The 22629-nt window shown below is 44.5% G+C and overlaps 1 protein-coding gene and 1 long non-coding RNA gene across 2 annotated transcripts in view; one reads left to right on the top strand and one right to left on the bottom strand.

Moving 5' to 3' along the window:
- Nucleotides 1–1136: 1136 nt before the first annotated feature.
- Nucleotides 1137–22629, bottom strand: part of lonrf1 (LON peptidase N-terminal domain and ring finger 1) — a 42581-nt gene continuing 21088 nt past the window's right edge. Inside the window, exons 4-12 of the mRNA XM_061887801.1 lie at nucleotides 22306–22488; nucleotides 22022–22220; nucleotides 18225–18312; nucleotides 18025–18139; nucleotides 14321–14442; nucleotides 14091–14249; nucleotides 13856–14018; nucleotides 13627–13779; nucleotides 1137–1706 (exon numbers count right to left, since the gene is read on the bottom strand). Of these exons, the coding sequence (XP_061743785.1) occupies nucleotides 1548–1706; nucleotides 13627–13779; nucleotides 13856–14018; nucleotides 14091–14249; nucleotides 14321–14442; nucleotides 18025–18139; nucleotides 18225–18312; nucleotides 22022–22220; nucleotides 22306–22488 (1341 nt within the window). The 3' untranslated portion in view covers nucleotides 1137–1547. The remainder of the gene's footprint in view (nucleotides 1707–13626; nucleotides 13780–13855; nucleotides 14019–14090; nucleotides 14250–14320; nucleotides 14443–18024; nucleotides 18140–18224; nucleotides 18313–22021; nucleotides 22221–22305; nucleotides 22489–22629) is intronic.
- Nucleotides 18051–20171, top strand: LOC133543355 (uncharacterized). Its single transcript, XR_009804362.1, has 2 exons — nucleotides 18051–18413; nucleotides 19881–20171. It is a non-coding gene; the product is annotated as an uncharacterized LOC133543355 (long non-coding RNA).

Here is a 22629-nt window from a genome sequence, read left to right as displayed (position 1 = left end):
ATTTCCACAACAAATATTTTCAAGTGGAATATTTGATGTGCCTTAAACCAGTGTTTTTCAACCACTGTGCCGCGGCACACTACAGTCTGGTGTGCTGTGGGAGATGATCTAATTTCACCTATTTGTGTTCAAAAATATTTTTTGCATAGCAGTAATTCTAGTCTGCAAATGTGTTGTTGTTGAGTGTCGGTGCTGGGCAGAGTAACCCTGTAATACTCTTCCATATCAGTAGGTGGCAGCAGGTAGCTAATTGCTTTGTAGATGTCGGAAACAGCGGGAGGCAGGGCGCAGGTAAAAAGGTGTCTAATGCTTAAACCAAAAATAAACAAAAGGTGAGTGCACCTAAGAAAAGGCATTGAAGCTTAGGGAAGGCTATGCAGAACTAAACAAAAACTGAACTGGCTACAAAGTAAACAAAAACAGAATGCTGGACAACAGCAAAGACTTACTGTGAAGCTAAGACAATCTGAACATGACATGGCCATCTACAATGTCCCCACAGAAAAGTGTAAAAACAACTTGAGTAGTTTTGATTGCTAAAACAAAGTAAATGCGGGAAATATCGCTCAAAGGAAGACATGAAAGTGTGACAGGAAAATACCAAACAAAAAGAAAAAAAGCCAGCAAAATAGGAGCGCAAGACAAGAACTAAAAGACTACACACGGGAAAAGAGTGCAAAGAAGTCAGGGTGTGATGTGACAGGTGGTGACAGTACACCTACTTTGAGACAAGAGCTATAGTCATGCTTTAAAGTCACATCCAACAATTGCAACGACCACTTTTTACGGTCAACTGAGTTTGTTTGAATATTTTCTGCTGGTCTGCCGCCGCATTTTTGTCTCTGCAAAAAATGTGCTTTGGCTGAAAAAAGGTTGAAAAACTGCATTAAAGAAAACAAAGTGTCGTAACGTTGATTTAATCCGGGATTATTTTTGAGCGGTGACAGCTTTAAATAAAATAACAACCTGCGTTGCATCTTTCTGTCATTAGAGTCAAACTTGCAACTTTTTCTTGTTACATTTGACTTGTTTGCTCTTTTTTTAATGGGGATTTTTATAGAGTATTTTTTATAACGGCCAATAATAAAAGAGAAAGCCAGATTGCAGCCCATTAAACTAAGCACAAGAGTCTGGAGTAGAAAAGAAGTCCTTTTATTGAAAATGCTTGATGTTCTCTCCAAAAAGCCGGACTACAAATGATTTCCAAAAAACAAGCCCCGCCTCCTCACCCAGGTGACAAAGAAAGGTGCGTGGTGACCTTGAGGCCGGGGGAGGACAAGATGGTCGGCAAGGAGATGGAAGGCATTGCGCTCACATCCAGCAGCTCAGACTTCTTCTTCTTCTTGGGCTGCAGTCGCCAAGCAGACGTGTGGAAGAGTTGATGTGGAAGAATGTGAAAGAGTGAAGCAACTTAGCAGCCAGGACACACCATCAACCTGCTTTTTTTTTTTTTTTACAACAGTCTGGATTTTTCCTGCCATCAGAAATTTGCTGAGAGTTGAGGAAGATTGTGGAAGCCCTAGTGCATGATGGGAAGAGGGGAGGTGCTAATTGTTGGGGGTGCTCTGTAGATACGTGAGGATGTGCTGCAGCTTCTCCAGCCGCTCCTTCAGGCTGCTCATGGACAGCAGGGACAGCTGGTACAGTCGGTCGATGGGCAGCACGGCCAGCAGCCACCAGCAGCAGGCCGGCCCGTCCGGAGTGGCCTGGACACAGTCAAACACACTCTTTAGGGGGGCCACAACAATCCTGGGGACAACATTCCATTCAAGACATTCTTTGCTCGCAGAATTCTACTGCAGGCCCGCCTACAGCTTTTATACAGCCTGCCAACAGCTTTTATACGGCCTGCCACCAGCTTTTAATGGCCCGCCAACAGCTTTTACACAACCCGTCAACAGCATTTATACGGCCCGCCAACAGCTTTTATACGGCCCGCCTACAGCTTTTATACGGCCCGCCTACAGCTTTTATACAGCCTGCCAACAGCTTTTACACGGCCTGCCACAAGCCTTTATATGGCCCGCCAACAGCATTTACACAACCCGCCAACAGCTTTTATACGGCCTGCCACCAGCTTTTTTCGGCCTGCCAACAGCTTTTACATGGCCCGCCAACAACATTTATACGGCCCGCCACAGCTTTTATATGGCTTGCCAACAGCTTTTATTCGGCCCGCCAACAGCTTTTATACGGCCTGCCACCAGCTTTTTTCGGCCTGCCACCAGCTTTTACATGGCCCGCCAACAACATTTATACGGCCCGCCACAGCTTTTATATGGCTTGCCAACAGCTTTTATACAGCCTGCCAACAGCTTTTACACGGCCTGCCACCAGCTTTTACACGGCCTGCCAACAGCATTTATTCGGCCCGCCAACAGCTTTTATACGGCCCGCCTACAGCTTTTATATGGCCCGCCAACAGCTTTTATACGGCCCGCCAACAGCTTTTATACGGCCCGCCTACAGCTTTTATACAGCCTGCCAACAGCTTTTATACAGCCTGCCAACAGCTTTTATACGGCCTGCCACCAGCTTTAAATGGCCCGCCAACAGCTTTTATACAGCCCGCCAGCAGCTTTTAAACGGCCCACCTACAGGTTTTATATGGCCCTCCACAGCTTTTAAACAGCCTGCCTACAGCTTTTATACGGCCCGCCAACAGCTTTTATACGGCCCGCCTACAGCTTTTATACAGCCTGCCAACAGCTTTTATACGGCCCGCCAACAGCTTTTATACGGCCCGCCTACAGCTTTTATACAGCCTGCCAACAGCTTTTATACAGCCTGCCAACAGCTTTTACACGGCCTGCCACCAGCTTTAAATGGCCCGCCAACAGCATTTATACAGCCCGCCAGCAGCTTTTAAACGGCCCACCTACAGGTTTTATATGGCCCTCCACAGCTTTTAAACAGCCTGCCTACAGCTTTTATACGGCCCGCCAGCAGCTTTTATACGGCCCGCCTACAGCTTTTATACAGCCTGCCAACAGCTTTTATACGGCCCGCCAACAGCTTTTATACGGCCCGCCTACAGCTTTTATACAGCCTGCCAACAGCTTTTATACAGCCTGCCAACAGCTTTTATACGGCCTGCCACCAGCTTTAAATGGCCCGCCAACAGCTTTTATACAGCCCGCCAGCAGCTTTTAAACGGCCCACCTACAGGTTTTATATGGCCCTCCACAGCTTTTAAACAGCCTGCCTACAGCTTTTATACGGCCCGCCAACAGCTTTTATACGGCCCGCCTACAGCTTTTATACAGCCTGCCAACAGCTTTTATACGGCCCGCCAACAGCTTTTATACGGCCCGCCTACAGCTTTTATACAGCCTGCCAACAGCTTTTATACAGCCTGCCAACAGCTTTTACACGGCCTGCCACCAGCTTTAAATGGCCCGCCAACAGCATTTATACAGCCCGCCAGCAGCTTTTAAACGGCCCACCTACAGGTTTTATATGGCCCTCCACAGCTTTTAAACAGCCTGCCTACAGCTTTTATACGGCCCGCCAGCAGCTTTTATACGGCCCGCCTACAGCTTTTATACAGCCTGCCAACAGCTTTTATACGGCCCGCCAACAGCTTTTATACGGCCCGCCTACAGCTTTTATACAGCCTGCCAACAGCTTTTATACAGCCTGCCAACAGCTTTTATACGGCCTGCCACCAGCTTTAAATGGCCCGCCAACAGCATTTATACAGCCCGCCAGCAGCTTTTAAACGGCCCACCTACAGGTTTTATATGGCCCTCCACAGCTTTTAAACAGCCTGCCTACAGCTTTTACATGGCCTGCCACAGCTTTTACACGGCCTGCCACCAGCTTTTATACGGCCTGCCACCAGCTTTAAATGGCCCGCCAACAGCATTTATACAGCCCGCCAGCAGCTTTTAAACGGCCCACCTACAGGTTTTATATGGCCCTCCACAGCTTGTACACGGCCTGCCACCAGCTTTTTTCAGCCTGCCACGAGCTTTTATACGGCCTGCCACCAGCTTTTATACGGCCCGCCAACAGCTTTTATACGGCATGCACAGCTTTTATACGGCTTGCCAACAGCTTTTATTCGGCCCGCCAACAGCATTTATACGGCCCGCCACAGCTTTTATATGGCTTGCCAACAGCTTTTATACAGCCTGCCAACAGCTTTTACACGGCCCGCCACCAGCTTTTACACGGCCCGCCACCAGCTTTTATACGGCCTGCCACCAGCTTTTAATGGCCCGCCAACAGCTTTTACACAACCCGTCAACAGCATTTATACGGCCCGCCAACAGCTTTTATACGGCCCGCCTACGGCTTTTATACAGCCTGCCAACAGCTTTTACACGGCCCGCCACCAGCTTTTATACGGCCTGCCACCAGCTTTTAATGGCCCGCCGACAGCATTTACACAACCCGTCAACAGCATTTATACGGCCCGCCAACAGCTTTTAAACGGCCCGCCTACAGCTTTTATACAGCCTGCCAACAGCTTTTACACGGCCTGCCACAAGCCTTTATATGGCCCGCCAACAGCATTTACACAACCCGCCAACAGCTTTTATACGGCCTGCCACCAGCTTTTAATGGCCCGCCAACAGCTTTTACACAACCCGTCAACAGCATTTATACGGCCCACCTACAGGTTTTATATGGCCCTCCACAGCTTTTATACAGCCTGCCACCAGCTTTTAATGGCCCGCCAACAGCTTTTATACAGCCTGCCAACAGCTTTTATACGGCCTGCCACCAGCTTTTAATGGCCCGCCAACAGCTTTTACACAACCCGTCAACGGCATTTATTCGGCCCACCAACAGCTTTTATACGGCCCGCCTACAGCTTTTATACAGCCTGCCAACAGCTTTTATACGGCCTGCCACCAGCTTTTTTCGGCCTGCCACCAGCTTTTACATGGCCCGCCAACAACATTTATATGGCTTGCCAACAGCTTTTACACGGCCTGCCACCAGCTTTTACACGGCCTGCCACCAGCTTTTACACGGCCTGCCACCAGCTTTTATACGGCCTGCCACCAGCTTTTATACGGCCTGCCACCAGCTTTTAATGGCCCGCCAACAGCTTTTACACAACCCGTCAACAGCATTTATACGGCACGCCAACAGCTTTTATACGGCCCGCCTACAGCTTTTATACAGCCTGCCAACAGCATTTACACAACCCGCCAACAGCTTTTATACGGCCTGCCACCAGCTTTTTTCGGCCCGCCAACAACATTTATACGGCCCGCCACAGCTTTTATATGGCTTGCCAACAGCTTTTATTCGGCCCGCCCACAGCTTTTATTTGGCCCAATTTTTGAATGAAAGAAACCGCGGTTGTAATTGTGTCCACTAGATGTCACAATAGCAAGTCTTTGTATGTTTGTATTTGATCCTCCATGTTGGAAAAGACAATCAAACATCAGCTTGTTATCTTCTTCTAACTCCCTTTCAGGTGAAACTGACATACTACACATTAACTTTTGCACTATATTCTTTTATCAAATGTGTTGTCAACTTTGTACTTTTTTATGTCATTACCTGAATTAAATAAATACTTAAATGGAATGAAAGAAGTCAGTGCACCAGTTAAAGAAAAATGATCAAACTACATAAATAATATTTTTAACAGAAAATGAGCAGCAAAGAGTTGACTGATGAACATCATCACAGCATTTCTTCAGAAAGTACAAATAAAGATAGAATACTATTAAGTGCAACATGGAAGTGTAAAAAGAAACAAACAAGGGCATGATTTGAACATTTTCAGAATGTGCTTATTATATTTAGAAAGAAAGAAAAGAATGTGAAGTTGTCTTCAGGTTGAAGTGATGCTGCCGTGATTTAACCACTTTGCCAACTAAAAGAAGTTTGACATGTTTCAGTCAGTATTCAAAAATAACAATTTTAACTTTTTAAAAGTGTTTCTTCTTCTTAAACGGTCAAATGATGGAAGCATTCAGCTGCTTGATGACATGTGGTCATGGCATGGTTGACATTTCACACCGTCTTCCACCCCAAGGTGGACCCCCATGGACCCCCATAACCACCATGGACCCCATGGACCACCATGGACCACCATGGACCACCATGGACCTCCATAGACCCCCATGGACCACCATAGACCCCCATGGACCCCCATAAACCCCCATAGACCACCATGGACCCCCATGGACCTCCATGGACCACCATGGACCTCCTTGGACCCCCATGGACCCCCATGGACCTCCTTGGACCCCCAAGGACCCCCATGGACCTCCATAGACCCCCATAGACCCCCATGGACCATCATGGACCCCCATGGACGCCCATGGACCTCCATAGACCCCCATGGACCCCCATGGACCCCCATGGACCACCATGGACCACCATTGACCTCCATAGACCCCCATAGACCACCATGGACCACCATGGACCACCATTGACCTCCATAGACCCCCATGGACCCCCATAGACCACCATAAACCCCCATGGACCACCATAGACCCCCATGGACCCCCATAGACCCCCATGGACCCCCATGGACCCCCATGGACCACCATGGACCTCCATAGACCCCCATGGACCACCATGGACCACCATAGACCCCATGGACCCCCATAAAGCCCCATAGACCACCATGGACCACCATGGACCACCATGGACCTCCATAGACCCCCATGGACCACCATAGACCCCCATGGACCCCCCATAAACCACCATGGACCCCCATGGACCTCCATGGACCACCATGGACCTCCATGGACCCCCATGGACCCCCATGGACCTCCATGGACCCCCATAGACCCCCATAGACCCCCATAAACCCCCATGGACCCCCATGGACCTCCATGGACCACCATGGACCTCCATGGACCCCCATGGACCCCCATGGACCTCCATGGACCTCCATAGACCCCCATGGACCCCTATAGACCCCCATGGACCACCATGGACCCCCATGGACGCCCATGGACCACCATGGACCCCCATAGACCCCCATGGACCCCCATAGACCCATGGACTCCCATAGACCCCCATGGACCCCCATGGACCCCCATGGACCACCATGGACCTCCATAGACCCCCATGGACCACCATAGACCCCCATGGACCCCCATGGACCACCATGGACCCCCATGGACCACCATGGACCCCCATGGACCCCCATGGACCACCATGGACCCCCATAGACCTCCATGGACCCCCATAGACCTCCAATGGACCACCATGGGACCACATGGACCTCATGGACCTCCATGGACCTCCCATGGACCTCCATGGACCCCCATGGACCCCCATAGACCCCCATGGACCACCATGGACCCCCATGGACGCCCATGGACCACCATGGACCTCCATAGACCTCCATAGACCTCCATAGACCCCCATGGACCCCCATAGACCCCCATAGACCCCCATAGACCCCCACTCCAAGCGTGCTGGAGACTGTGGACTACAATCCTGCACTTCTTTCTTCTTTGCTCGCCATCAGTCGTGCAAAAAGGGTCTTTATTGCGGCGACCGGCACTCGGCCGTGAGGTCACATGACTGATGTGCACGCAGCACTTGAGTCAGACCAGGGGATTCTCTCCACGCCACTTGTGACGTGAAAGCAGCAGTGGGGGGGGGGGGGGGGGGGGGGGGGGGGGGATTAGCTAGGAAGCGCCTGCAAAGCTCTTTAGCCAATATTGTCAAAGACTCCGCCCCCTGGTTGTCCTCGGGAGCTGTAATCCTCTCCAAGCACTTCCTGGTATTAATGACCTAAGGCGGGTTAAATCCACAATAATGTAGGCTTTCCTCCAAAAAGCAAGCATCAATAGAATTAACTGTATATATATATATATATATATATATATGTATACATGAATGTGTGTGTTTATAAATATATATATATATATATATATATATATACATATAAATGTGTGTATATCCATCCATCCATTTTCTACCGCTTATTCCCTTTTGGGGTCGCGGGGGGCACTGGCGCCTATCTCAGCTACAATCGGGCGGAAGGCAGGGTACACCCTGGACAAGTCGCCACCTCATCCCAGATGTGTGTATATATCTATGCATACATATATACAGACACAAATGTGTGTATATATGTATCCATCCAATTTCTACCGATGTTACATACATAATAAATAATAATAAATGGGTTGTACTTGTATAGCGCTTTTCTACCTTCAAGGTACTCAAAGCGCTTTGACACTACTTCCACATTTACCCATTCACACACACATTCACACACTGATGGAGGGAGCTGCCATGCAAGGCGCCAACCAGCACCCATCAGGAGCAAGGGTGAAGTGTCTTGCTCAGGACACAACGGACGTGATGAGGTTGGTTCTAGGTGGGATTTGAACCAGTGACCCTCGGGTTGCGCGGCCACTCTCCCACTGCACCACGCCGTCTCTACACATGTATTTACATACACTATATATATATATATATATATATATATATATACATATATATATATATATATATACATACACATACATACATACATATATATATGTGTATACATACATATATATATACATATATATACACAAGTATATGTATACATATATATAAGTGTGTGTGTGTGTATATATATATATATATATATATATATATATATATATATATATACATATATATATATATATATATATATATATATACATACACATACATACATACATATATATATGTGTATACATACATATATATATACATATATATACACAAGTATATGTATACATATATATAAGTGTGTGTGTGTGTATATATATATATATATATATATATATATATATATATATATATATATATCCATCCATCCATTTTTTCTACCGCTTATTCCCTTGTGGGGTCGCGGGGGGCGCTGGCGCCTATCTCAGCTACAATCGGGCGGAAGGCGGGGTACACCCTGGACAAGTCGCCACCTCATCGCAGGGCTACATATATACATATATATATATATATATATATATGTCATTAAATCCCTCCAGTAGTTGTCACTTGAAGACATTGCTGCCTACAAATTATTTGTTTATCAAACAGTAAGTTGTACTGGACTATTATTTACTGGCTGGCAAAGGCGTCCAAAGTGTGGCCTGCAGCTTTTTTTTTTTTTTTAACGGACCGCGCCACATTCTACAAATCCTAGTAAAAAACATAGAAAAAGTGCCACAAAATAGCCAGCAGTTAATATTGCATACTTTGTGTTTTCCATATGAATAAAACTAAGTTTTCTTTGACAAAAAAGGCCGACAACCAACAAAGACAAACAAAAAAGATGTGAGGAAAACGATAAAAATGAATAATAGTTGATCAAGAGATTTAAGCATTAAAAGTCTCATCTTAAAACTCATCTGTATACTCTAGCCTTTAAATAGACCTCCTTTTTAGACCAGTTGATCTGCCGCTTCTTTTCTTTCTCCTATGTCCCCCCCTCCCTTGTGGAGGGGGTCCGGTCCGATGACCATGGATGAAGTACTGACTGTCCAGAGTCGAGACCCAGGATGGACCGCTCGCCTGTATCGGTTGGGGACATCTCTACGCTGCTGATCCGCTTGAGATGGTTTCCTGTGGACGGGACTCTCACTGCTGTCTTGGAGCCACTATGGATTGAACTTTCACAGTATCATGTTAGACCCGCTCGACATCCATTGCTTTCGGTCCCCTAGAGGGGGGGGGGTTGCCCACATCTGAGGTCCTCTCCAAGGTTTCTCATAGTCAGCATTGTCACTGGCGTCCCACTGGATGTGAATTCTCCCTGCCCACTGGGTGTGAGTTTTCCTTGCCCTTTTGTGGGTTCTTCCGAGGATGTTGTAGTCGTAATGATTCGTGCAGTCCTTTGAGACATTTGTGATTTGGGGCTATATAAATAAACATTGATTGATTGATTGAAAAAAATGACTATTGTGAAGTGAATTATATTTATATAGCGCTTTTTCTCTAGTGACTCAAAGGGCTTTACATAGTGAAAGCCAATATCTAAGTTACATTTAAAGCAGTGTGGGTGGCACTGGGAGCAGGTGGGTAAAGTGCCTTGCCCAAGGACACAACGGCAGTGTCTAGGATGGCGGAAGCGGGAATCGAACCTGCAACCCTCAAGTTGCTGGCACGGCCACTCTATTAACCTAGCTATACCGCCTATGCCGTCTCTTTTCTTTTCTTCTCTGCCCCCCTCTCTGGGGTGGCATAGCTCGGTTGGTAGAGTGGCCGTGCCAGCAACTTGAGGTTTGCAGGTTCGATTCCCGCTTGCGCCATCCTAGTCACTGCCGTTGTGTCGTTGGGCAAGACACTTTACCCACCTGCTCCAAGTGCCACCCACACTGCTTTAAATGTAACTTAGATATTGGGTGTCACTATGTAAAGCGCTTTGAGTCACTCGAGAAAAGTGCTATATAAATATAATTCACTAATTTCACTCTCCTTCATGGAGGGGGGGGTCTCCACATCTGTGGTCCCCTCCAAAGTTCCTCATTGTCATCCCATTAGGTTGAGTTTTTCCTTGCCCTGATGTGGGATATGAGCCCAGATGTGGTTGTGGCTTGTGCAGCCCTTTGAGACACTGGTGATTTAGGCTTAAATAAGTAGATATTGATAGATTCTTATAGGCAGGTATGGAAATAAGCACACAGGTCTGGCTATCAGAAGAACACGATGCCAATAGTTGCTAGTCTGCACATGCCGTTTAGCACGTGCTATTAGTTAGCACATGAATTTAGGGTTATATAAGTAGATATTGATTGATTCTTATAGGCAGGTATGGAAATAAGCACACAGGTCTGGCTATCAGAAGAACATGACGCCAATAGTTGCTAGATTGCACATGCCGTTTAGCACGTGCTATTAGTTAGCACATGAATTTAGGGTTATATAAGTAGATATTGATAGATTCTTATAGGCAGGTATGGAAATAAGCACACAGGTCTGGCTATCAGAAGAACACGATGCCAACAGTTGCTAGTCTGCACATGCCGTTTAGCACGTGCTATTAGTTAGCACATGAATTTAGGGTTATATAAGTAGATATTGATTGATTCTTATAGGCAGGTATGGAAATAAGCACACAGGTCTGGCTATCAGAAGAACACGATGCCAATAGTTGCTAGTCTGCACATGCCGTTTAGCACGTGCTATTAGTTAGCACATGAATTTAGGGTTATATAAGTAGATATTGATTGATTCTTATAGGCAGGTATGGAAATAAGCACACAGGTCTGGTTATCAGAAGAACACGATGCCAATAGTTGCTAAATTGCAGATGCCGTTTAGCACGTGCTATTAGTTAGCACATGAATTTAGTGTTATATAAGTAGATATTGATTGATTCTTATAGGCAGGTATGGAAATAAGCACACAGGTCTGGCTATCAGAAGAACACGATGCCAACAGTTGCTAGATTGCACATGCCGTTTAGCACGTGCTATTAGTTAGCACATGAATTTAGGGTTATATAAGTAGATATTGATAGATTCTTATAGGCAGGTATGGAAATAAGCACACAGGTCTGGCTATCAGAAGAACACGATGCCAATAGTTGCTAGTCTGCACATGCCGTTTAGCACGTGCTATTAGTTAGCACATGAATTTAGTGTTATATAAGTAGATATTGATTGATTCTTATAGGCAGGTATGGAAATAAGCACACAGGTCTTGCTATCAGAAGAACACGATGCCAATAGTTGCTAGTCTGCACATGCCGTTTAGCACGTGCTATTAGTTAGCACATGAATTTAGGGTTATATAAGTAGATATTGATAGATTCTTATAGGCAGGTATGGAAATAAGCACACAGGTCTGGTTATCAGAAGAACACGATGCCAATAGTTGCTGGATTGCACATGCCGTTTAGCACGTGCTATTAGTTAGCACATGAATTTAGGGTTATATAAGTAGATATTGATAGATTCTTATAGTCAGGTATGGAAATAAGCACACAGGTCTGGCTATCAGAAGAACACGATGCCAATAGTTGCTAGTCTGCACATGCCGTTTAGCACGTGCTATTAGTTAGCACATGAATTTAGGGTTATATAAGTAGATATTGATTGATTCTTACAGGCAGGTATGGAAATAAGCACACAGGTCTGGCTATCAGAAGAACACAATGCCAACAGTTGCTAGATTGCACATGCCGTTTAGCACGTGCTATTAGTTAGCACATGAATTTAGGGTTATATAAGTAGATATTGATAGATTCTTATAGGCAGGTATGGAAATAAGCACACAGGTCTGGCTATCAGAAGAACACGACGCCAATAGTTGCTAGTCTGCACATGCCGTTTAGCACGTGCTATTAGTTAGCACATGAATTTAGGGTTATATAAGTAGATATTGATTGATTCTTATCGGCAGGTATGGAAATAAGCACACAGGTCTGGCTATCAGAAGAACACGATGCCAATAGTTGCTAGATTGCACATGCCGTTTAGCACGTGCTATTAGTTAGCACATGAATTTAGGGTTATATAAGTAGATATTGATTGATTCTTATAGGCAGGTATGGAAATAAGCCCACAGGTCTGGCTATCAGAAGAACACGATGCCAATAGTTGCTAGTCTGCACATGCCGTTTAGCACGTGCTATTAGTTAGCACATGAATTTAGGGTTATATAAGTAGATATTGATTGATTCTTATAGGCAGGTATGGAAATAAGCACACAGGTCTGGCTATCAGAAGAACACGATGCCAACAGTTGCTAGTCTGCACATGCCGTTTAGCACGTGCTATTAGTTAGCACATGAATTTAGGGTTATATAAGTAGATATTGATTGATTCTTATAGGCAGGTATGGAAATAAGCACACAGGTCTGGCTATCAGAAGAACACGATGCCAATAGTTGCTAGTCTGCACATGCCGTTTAGCACGTGCTATTAGTTAGCACATGAATTTAGGGTTATATAAGTAGATATTGATTGATTCTTATCGGCAGGTATGGAAATAAGCACACAGGTCTGGCTATCAGAAGAACACGACGCCAATAGTTGCTAGTCTGCACATGCCGTTTAGCACGTGCTATTAGTTAGCACATGAATTTAGGGTTATATAAGTAGATATTGATTGATTCTTATAGGCAGGTATGGAAATAAGCACACAGGTCTGGCTATCAGAAGAACACGACGCCAATAGTTGCTAGTCTGCACATGCCGTTTAGCACGTGCTATTAGTTAGCACATGAATTTAGTGTTATATAAGTAGATATTGATTGATTCTTATAGGCAGGTATGGAAATAAGCACACAGGTCTGGCTATCAGAAGAACACGACGCCAATAGTTGCTAGTCTGCACATGCCGTTTAGCACGTGCTATTAGTTAGCACATGAATTTAGTGTTATATAAGTAGATATTGATTGATTCTTATAGGCAGGTATGGAAATAAGCACACAGGTCTGGCTATCAGAAGAACACGATGCCAACAGTTGCTAGATTGCACATGCCGTTTAGCACGTGCTATTAGTTAGCACATGAATTTAGGGTTATATAAGTAGATATTGATTGATTCTTATAGGCAGGTATGGAAATAAGCACACAGGTCTGGCTATCAGAAGAACACGATGCCAACAGTTGCTAGTCTGCACATGCCGTTTAGCACGTGCTATTAGTTAGCACATGAATCCGCTGTATCGTTGCATGTTGGCACGGACACAAGACACCAACCTGGATGTCAGCTTCTCGCTCCGGCATGGCTCCGAAGTGCTGCAGGATCTGGTTGTGGAAGCGGACTTTGAGGTTCTGGAACCAGACCCGGGCCTGCTCGTACACGGCGTCGTGCAGCTCTTGGAGACTCTCCAGCTCCTTCCTGTCCTCCACCTAAAAGCCGAGGAGGAGACTTCAGTGCTGGACGTGCCGACACGAGGACTTGAGAGAGGAGAGTGCAGGCTGGTACCCGAGTGTCTTCCAGATGCTGGATGTCAGCGATGCTGTAGCCGTCCTTCATCCCTCGGGAGAGGACCCGGAAGCGCTTGCCTCCGACCGTGTCCACCACTGACCTCCCGTCAGGCAGGAAGTGGACACTCCTGATGATGAGCATGCATCCGTAGTCGGCGAACCTGCCGAGGAGGACCGCATGTTTTTAACGGGAGAAAGGAAAACCAAATAAGGTGTAGTTGAGGCGTGCTCACCCTCTCTGCGGGTCGCTGATACACATGCCAAACTGCCGCGTGCCCGTGTCCATGCAGCGGCGGATCATCAGGCGGTAACGCGGCTCGAAGACGTGCAGGGGACAAGGCACGGTGGGGTAGGCCATGGTGCACACGAAGATGGGCACCTGCTTTGTCAGGCTGAGAACAAAAGACCGTTAGCCCCGGTCCTCTTCCGGGAAACAGGAGCTGAAGGGAAAAGCAGAACTTACTCGGAAAGTTCTCTGGTCTCCTGCAGGTGAGTCCTGGAGCGCTCCTCGTACTCCTGACCCAAGTACTGTTGGATCAGCACATCCAGCACCCTTGTCACCGTGTACTTCCTGCAGGCCAGATACTGCGGAGGAGGACAGGCGCTTGACTAAAGTGTTCACTCCCGCACTCTGCATAGCGAGTCCAACTGCATGGCTCGCTAGCACCGCACACATCCTGCTTGAGCCACAATAACAATCTCTGACACCTTTGCTGGCAAAACATCCAAGCCAGAGGTTGTCAAACTTCAGTCCCCAGCTGAGAAAAGACCAAGGACCACCGTGCAGGGAAGTGCAGTATCATAGTAGGCCTAAGTATTCATTTAAAAATGTGTTATTTGGAACATTACGCACGGTTTGAATATTTCATGAAGTGATTCTTTGGCTTACCACACTTTGACAATCACAGATCTTTCATAATAAAAGTTGCACATTTATCTGGGAGTCTGACAAAAATATTTTAAATTGATGGACTCATTCAACCCTTCTTCGATTACGCTTGCACCTCCTGGTACCCCAGCACCTCCAAAACCCTCAAATCTAGACTCCAAACATCCCAGAATAAGCTAATCCGGTTACTTTTAGACCTCCACCCCAGATCACACCTCACTCCTACCCACTTCTCCAAAGTGGGCTGGCTCAGGGTGGAGGACAGAGTCAAACAACTTGCACTGAGCCTGGTCTATAAAATCTGCTACACCTCCTTGATACCGAAGTACATGTCAAACTACTTCCTTAACGTAAATGAGCGCCATAACCACAACACCAGGGGGAGCTCCACAAACCACGTTAAACCCAGATTCCCATCTAACAAAGGTCTTAACTCATTCTCCTTCTATGCCACATCAATGTGGAATGCACTCCCAACAGGTATAAAAGTAAGTGCATCTCTATATTCCTTCAAAAGCGCTCTAAAACAACACCTCCAGGCAACTTCAACACTTTACTAATATACGGCGAGTTCTTGGTTTCTTATGTGGGTTTATTGTTAGGCAGTTTCATTAACGTCCTCCCAGCGCGGTAACAACACACAACAACAGCAGTCACGTTTTCGTCTACCGTAAAGCAGTTCGTCTGCCGTAAACAGCAATGCTGTGACACTCTTCAACAGGACAATACTGCCATCTACTGTACATGCACCACAACACCTCCAGGCAACTTTAACCCTTTACTAATACCCTCCTCCCTGGATGATAAATAACCTAATGTAAATAATCAAATGTACTTCTAATGTATATACTTGTTCTTATGCTATGTGAACTCACTATGTTCTCTGCTGGCTGTACATATCCTACTAAGTCACACCTACACTGTTTCAATGTCCATTTCTCTGTTGATGCAATTGTTGATGACTGAAGTTCTGATATCAACCAAAGCTCCTCATCCCACCCCCCGGATTGTAAATAATGTAAATAATTCAATATATATACTATGATGATTAACTTGTGTGATGACTGTATTATGTTGCTAGTATATATTTGTACCATGAATTGATTAACGTGGACCCCGACTTAAACAAGTTGAAAAACTTATTGGGGTGTTACCATTTAGTGGTCAATTGTACGGAATATGTACTGTACTGTGCAAACTACTAATAAAAGTATCAATCAATCGATCAATCAAAGGTTTTCCGCTGCCTGGATGTTTGTGGTGTGATTCCCAGCAGTCGACTGCACACTAATTTCCCGTCACTTCCGACGCTAATTTCATTGAAAATACCGAACTTATTAAAAATACACTCCATGACCCTATATTTGTTCATTCCGGGCCACTAATTATCTTCTTTATGCATACTTTGAGAGCCACATTACTTAAAGCGAGGATTGGGTTCTGATTGTCTCTGGGACTTTATTTTGTAAACCTTGGTCATGTGCCTTCTCACGGTTTCCTGTTAAGTAAAGAGAATTACTTTGGTGGATTCCTGGTTTTCCAACATATTTTCATGGGTCTTATGTGCTCCTCACACCTTTTCCCTGCAAAAACTGAGAAGTTAATTGTGATTTCTTCACAGTATTCACGTTTTTTGAAATCCTGTTTTTGTGGGTTTTACGAGCTGGAAGCCCGAATTATGTACAAATAAACAACTTAACACTTGAAATCGTTGAAGTTGTGGGCCCTGAGCTGATCACCTGTGCCCAAATGCAGCTGAGATAGACTACAGCACCCCCGCCACCCCGAACGGGACAAGCGGTAGGAAATGGATGGATGGAAGTTTAACATTTTGACTGGAATTATGGAAATTAATACCTTTTTCCATGATATTCACATTTTTGGGAAATTGGTCTGTATGTGTGTACAAACTACAGCAAAACACTTATTGTTAGAATAAATATGTATAAGTTATCACACAAGTCTTATGCTTGAAGGCTGTTGCTATAGTTGTTATCAATTGTGCTGACGTTATACTTTTCTATCTGTGCAAAGGGACAACTCGCAATCGTATCAGTGTTTGTGTCCAGACAAAGCCGAACATCCTGTTTGTCACGCAGACAAAGCAGAGACAAGGCGATATCACGAGTGTTAGCACATTTCCATTTCTGAATAATTATTATATATTGTGTCTCACTGGGGCTGCTGAAATTACCCCCCGCCCCCTTCCTTCAGCAGCAGCCTCAGTGATGTAACCAGGGACCTCTCAAATAAATAGATGAGCACGTGGGCTGGACCTTGGAGCGTGAGTTGGATCTGTAACTAAGTGTACAGCCCAATACGTCTCTCCTCATTGAGCTAAATTGAACTCTGTCGCTGCGTGGTTCCTTGCTTCTTGTCTGTTTAATAGATGGCATCAGTGTTTGAACCTGACACTTATCTATAGCAAAAAAAAAAACTGCTTGTGATTCTGTGTTGAGATGTAATTCTAATAATATTAATTGTAGTTTTCAAATTCTGATGATGCTTGTTATCTTCATTTTTTTTTTTTTTACATCAATATTGCATGTAATAACTTATTTGCTTTCCAATGATAGCAACATTTTTTAAAAGGGGTGAATATAAAGAAAGTTATGATATTTAGAAAGTTGGATTTAATAAGAAGTCACAGCTAAAATGTTTTAATAATCCCTAACTTTTTTCCAACATATTTTCATGGGTCTTATGTGCTCCTCACACCTTTTCCCTGCAAAAACTGAGAAGTTAATTGTGATTTCTTCACAGTATTCACGTTTTTTGAAATCCTGTTTTTGTGGGTTTTACGAGCTGGAAGCCCGAATTATGTACGAATAAACAACTTAACACTTGAAATTGTTGAAGTTGTGGGCCCTAAGTTTATCACCTATGCCCAAATGCAGCTGAGATAGACTACAGCACCCCCGCCACCCCGAACGGGACAAGCGGTAGGAAATGGATGGATGGAAGTTTAACATTTTGACTGGAATTATGGAAATTAATACCTTTTTCCATGATATTCACATTTTTTGGAAATTGGTCTGTATGTGTGTACAAACTACAGCAAAACACTTATTGTTAGAGTAAATATGTATAAGTTATCACACAAGTCTTATGCTTGAAGGCTGTTGCTATAGTTGTTATCAATTGTGCTTTTTTTTTATTTATCACAGGAAAATGATGCAATGTTTTTACAAGACCTGTGTGATAATAAATACCGCTCCCATGGAAATGAATGATCTGTACAAAAAGATGCAGTATAGTTCTTAATGATTGTTCCTCACCTCCTTTAAGCTCTCTTTGCAGAGGGGACACTGCGGCGTGTGGTCCAAGCAGCGCTCCAGACAGGTTTTACAGAAGGTGTGTCCGCAGGGTGTGGTCACAGGCTCGTACAACAACCTGCTTTCAACAACGGACGACATTTCAAGCTGAGAGTCAGACGCATGCTGTGATGCAGCGCATGGCGGCGTGCGGCGGGCCTCACCGCATGCAGAGAGAACACTCAAAATCGTTGGGGTCAACGAGGTTCTTGGGAACACTTCTGCAGGTCTTAGCCCGGATTTTCGTCACACCTTCAAGTAGACACAATGACATCACTTTGGTCAGGCTGGAAAAGTCACTTCGTGAGTGCAGGACTTATATTTCATGCCGAGGGACGAGTTTGAAATGAAAGGTGAATATAATGTCAATTATAGAGTTTATATACAGTATTATACACTGTCAATAACTAAAACACTTAGTCAGTATACAGCAGGGGGTCACCAAGACCAGGTCGCCCGTAAGGACCAGATGAGTCGCCCGCTGGCCTGTTCTAAAAATAGCTCAAATAGCAGCACTTACCAGTGAGCTGCCTCTATTTTTTAAATTGTATTTATTTACTAGCAAGCTGCTCTCACTTTGTCCGATAATTCTAAGAGAGACAAAACTCAAATAGAATTTGAAAAGCCAAGAAAATATTTTAAAGACTTGGTCTTCATTCGTTTAAATAAATTCATTTATTTTTTTAACTTTGCTTCTTATAACTTTCAGAAAGACAATTTTAGAGAAAAAATACAACCTTAAAAATGATTTTAGGATTTTTAAACACATATACCTTTTTACCTTTTAAATTCCTTCCTCTTCTTTCCTGACAATTTAAATCAATGTTCAAGTCAATCTATTTGTTTTATTGTAAATAATAATAAATACATTTTAATTTAATTCTTCATTTTAGCTTCTGTTTTTTCAACGAAGAGTATTTGTGAAATTTTTCTTCAAACCTACGATTAAAATTAAAAAAAAAATATTCTGGCAAATCTAGAAAATCTGTAGAATCCAATTAAAATTGTATTTCAAAGTCTTTTGAATTTCTTTTAAAAATCTGCGTTCAAAGGACTCCGGCTTATTAGTGATTCCCAAAGCCCAAAAAAAGTCTGCGGGCTATAGAGCATTTTCCGTTCGGGCTCCAGTACTCTGGAATGCCCTCCCGGTAACAGTTCGCGATGCCACCTCAGTAGAAGCATTTAAGTCTCACCTTAAAACTCATTTGTATACTCTAGCCTTTAAATAGACTCCCTTTTTAGACCAGTTGATCTGCCGTTTCTTTTCTTTTTCTTCTATGTCCCACTCTCCCGTGTGGAGGGGGTCCGGTCCGATCCGGTGGCCATGTACTGCTTGCCTGTGTATCGGCTGGGGACATCTCTGCGCTGCTGGTCCGCCTACGCTTGGGATGGTTTCCTGCTGGCTCCGCTGTGAACGGGACTCTCGCTGCTGTGTTGGATCCGCTTTGGACTGGACTCTCGCGACTGTGTTGTATCCATTGTGGATTGAACTTTCACAGTATCATGTTAGACCCGCTCGACATCCATTGCTTTCCTCCTCTCTAAGGTTCTCATAGTCATTATTGTCACCGATGTCCCACTGGGTGTGAGTTTTTCCTTGCCCTTATGTGGGCCTACCGAGGATGTCGTGGTGGTTTGTGCAGCCCTTTGAGACACTAGTGATTTAGGGCTATATAAGTAAACATTGATTGATTGATTGATTGATTGAAAATTTTTGTTCGGGAAAATCTAGAAGAAATAATGATTTGTCTGTTAGAAATATAGCTTGGTCCAATTTGTTATATATTCTAACAAAGTGAAGATTGTTTTCTGTCTTTCAGCCTTGCTAACAGCCAAGGACGAGCCGGCACCTGCACAAAGATAAGATATATCCACGGCAGACAAAGCAGAGAGAGGAACGTAATCAGAAAGCCGCCAGCACATTCCGTCACGTAATGTGCGTACTGAGCTGCTTGCATAATGTGTGACCCCTCCCTCCTGAAGCAGCCTCAGCGATGTAACTAGGGAAGTCCCAAAATGAATAAATAGGGGAACGCGTGGACTGTTCCTCAAAGCGCAGGGTGAAACTGTAACTGAGTGTGCAGCTCCATGCCTTCTCTTCATGAGCTAAATTGAACTCTGTCTCTGCCTGATTCCTTGCTTCTTGTTCTGTTTAATAGATAGTTCCGTGCTTAAACCTTGACAGTCATCCGTGTGTATTTATTCATTTTTATTTCATGTATGTTATACTGTGTTAATAATACTTGGAATGCATATAATTACCATCAATTCCGGACTATAAGCCGCTACATTTTCCCTACATTTTGCACCATGCGGCTTATAAAACTGTGCGGCTAATCTATTGACTTTCCTTCCCGGAGGGCCATAATGCAAATAGTTTAACACAAAATACGACAACAGCAAATACACTGATAAGGTGTGTTGTTTCTGTGACATGTGCTGCAGTGTCCTATTTTGCGCTTTCAACCGAAAGTAGAAGCGCCTTTCCGTCTTTTAGCCGTCCATTGCGTTCCTACTCGTATGGATTATTCATTCGTCACTCCAAACAACGTTTGTAAGTTTCACAATAAAACTAAAACTGTTACAACTGATGTCTGTAGGCATATTTGTACGTGCTGTCGTAATGTAATCAAGCTGGCGTCGTTAGCATTAGCTAAAATGCTAAAACATTTGCGAGTGTCTGTGTTAGTATTATAGACTTACTACGATAGTTATTTTTATATTGTTCCAGTTCCCCAAATTCCTCAGTAAATTCACTGAAACTTCATTGTGGAGTTATCGAGTCTGTTTAGCTGATTGGAGAGCTAGCTTGCGCAGCTAGTGGGTCCCTGACCATGACTTCAGTTTTGTTTGATCAGCCGTTTTACTGCCCTGTTACAGACACCGTTTAGAAACAATTAAGGTATAAACATTTAATAAACATTTGCAAATCTTTCTGTATGAATGACTCTTATCCCAACTATATACTCCTCTTCCTCCTATCCAGGAGATGGCAAAAAGCCGCTGCCTGACCAGGGCTCAGAAAATCTTCAAAGACTCCTCCCACCCCCACCAAGGACTCTTTTCACTGCTGGACTCTAGAAAGAGGTTCCGCAGCCTCCGAAGCAGAACCTCCAAGTTCTGTAACAGCTTCTTCCCACAGGCCGTAAGACTCTTGAACGCATCATAAATTAAATGATCCCCTCAACTCCTCCCAAAATGGATTAACCCGCTGGAATGAAGTGAAGTGAAGTGAATTATATTTATATAGCGCTTTTCTCAAGTGACTCAAAGCGCTTTACATAGTGACACCCAATATCCAAGTTACATTTAAACCAGTGTGGGTGGCACTGGGAGCAGGTGGGTAAAGTGTCTTGCCCAAGGACACAACGGCAGTAACTAGGATGGCACAAGCGGGAATCGAACCTGCAACCCTCAAGTTGCTGGCACGGCCACTCTACCAACCGAGCTATGCCGCCCCGAATGAAAAAGACAATATAACATACATCCATAAACGTGGACGCATGCGAAAAAAATGCAATATATTTATCTGTACAGTAATCCATTTATTTATATGTATATATATTTATATATTATTTATATATATATTTATTTAATTATATATGCACCTTATTGCTTTTTTTTATCCTGCACTACAATGAGCTTATGTAAGGAAATATTGTTCTTATCTGTGCTGTTAAGTTCAAATTTGAATGACAATAAAAAGGAAGTCAAAGTCTAAGTCTAGTCGACTTTTAGTCCGCTGCAGCTAATATATAGAAAAAAAGATACAAAATGTCAAATGTATTGGGTGTGGATTAAATAAAGGTGTGATTTAAGTTTGTAAAATAACGTATTCAGACAATAATTGCTTGGTGTCGCTAGTCAAGCTGCACACGGACTACTCTGAAAATGTATCCAAGTTTGATTATTTACAGTATCTACTGTAACAAAAGGAGCTGCTTTTTTTTCAGACTTTCACCTTGTTTTTTATGCTCCACGATGCAAGCCTCTGCTTCGGAAACAGACAACTTCCTCTTCAGCAGGGTGACCTTCTCCTGCTCTCCAAGCTGAGGGGCGGAGCTAACCCTCTTCAGACTCTCCTCGCCGCGTACCGACCCGTTCAAGCGAAGCGAATGGGCTCGGCTCAGACCGGGACGCCGGAGACTCTCCCGCCGTTTCTGTGGAGTCCGAAGCAAGACGAGCAGGATGTTAGTTCGGCCAGGAGAGAACGTGGTCGCAGCGCTTCTGGGAGGCTCAGCTGACCTGCTGGCCGTCCGACGCCGCGCCCGACCGATGTGGGCTTTGTCTCTGGACCGGACCGTGCGCCACGGCTTGTGCGTCGGCCACCAGGGTTTTACTGCGCAAGTGAGCCGCCGTGTTTTGTGACGTTTCCCTCAGAACCAACTTGACGTCGTCGCCGGAAGAAGACAGCAAACTGCACAGGATCTGTCCCAAAAAAAAAAAAAAAAACAGTTTATCGTGACCGTGGTGGAGAATCTAGACGACCGAATGTTGTTTCTTAGTAAAACTAGTCTCTCACATGCATTTGTCAAATATGATGACATCATTTGTTTCCGGTCCAAGATG

The sequence above is a fragment of the Nerophis ophidion genome, linkage group LG01 (assembly GCF_033978795.1).
Source record: "Nerophis ophidion isolate RoL-2023_Sa linkage group LG01, RoL_Noph_v1.0, whole genome shotgun sequence".
NCBI lineage: Eukaryota > Metazoa > Chordata > Actinopteri > Syngnathiformes > Syngnathidae > Nerophis > Nerophis ophidion.
This window is presented reverse-complemented; position numbering and strand designations above follow the sequence as displayed.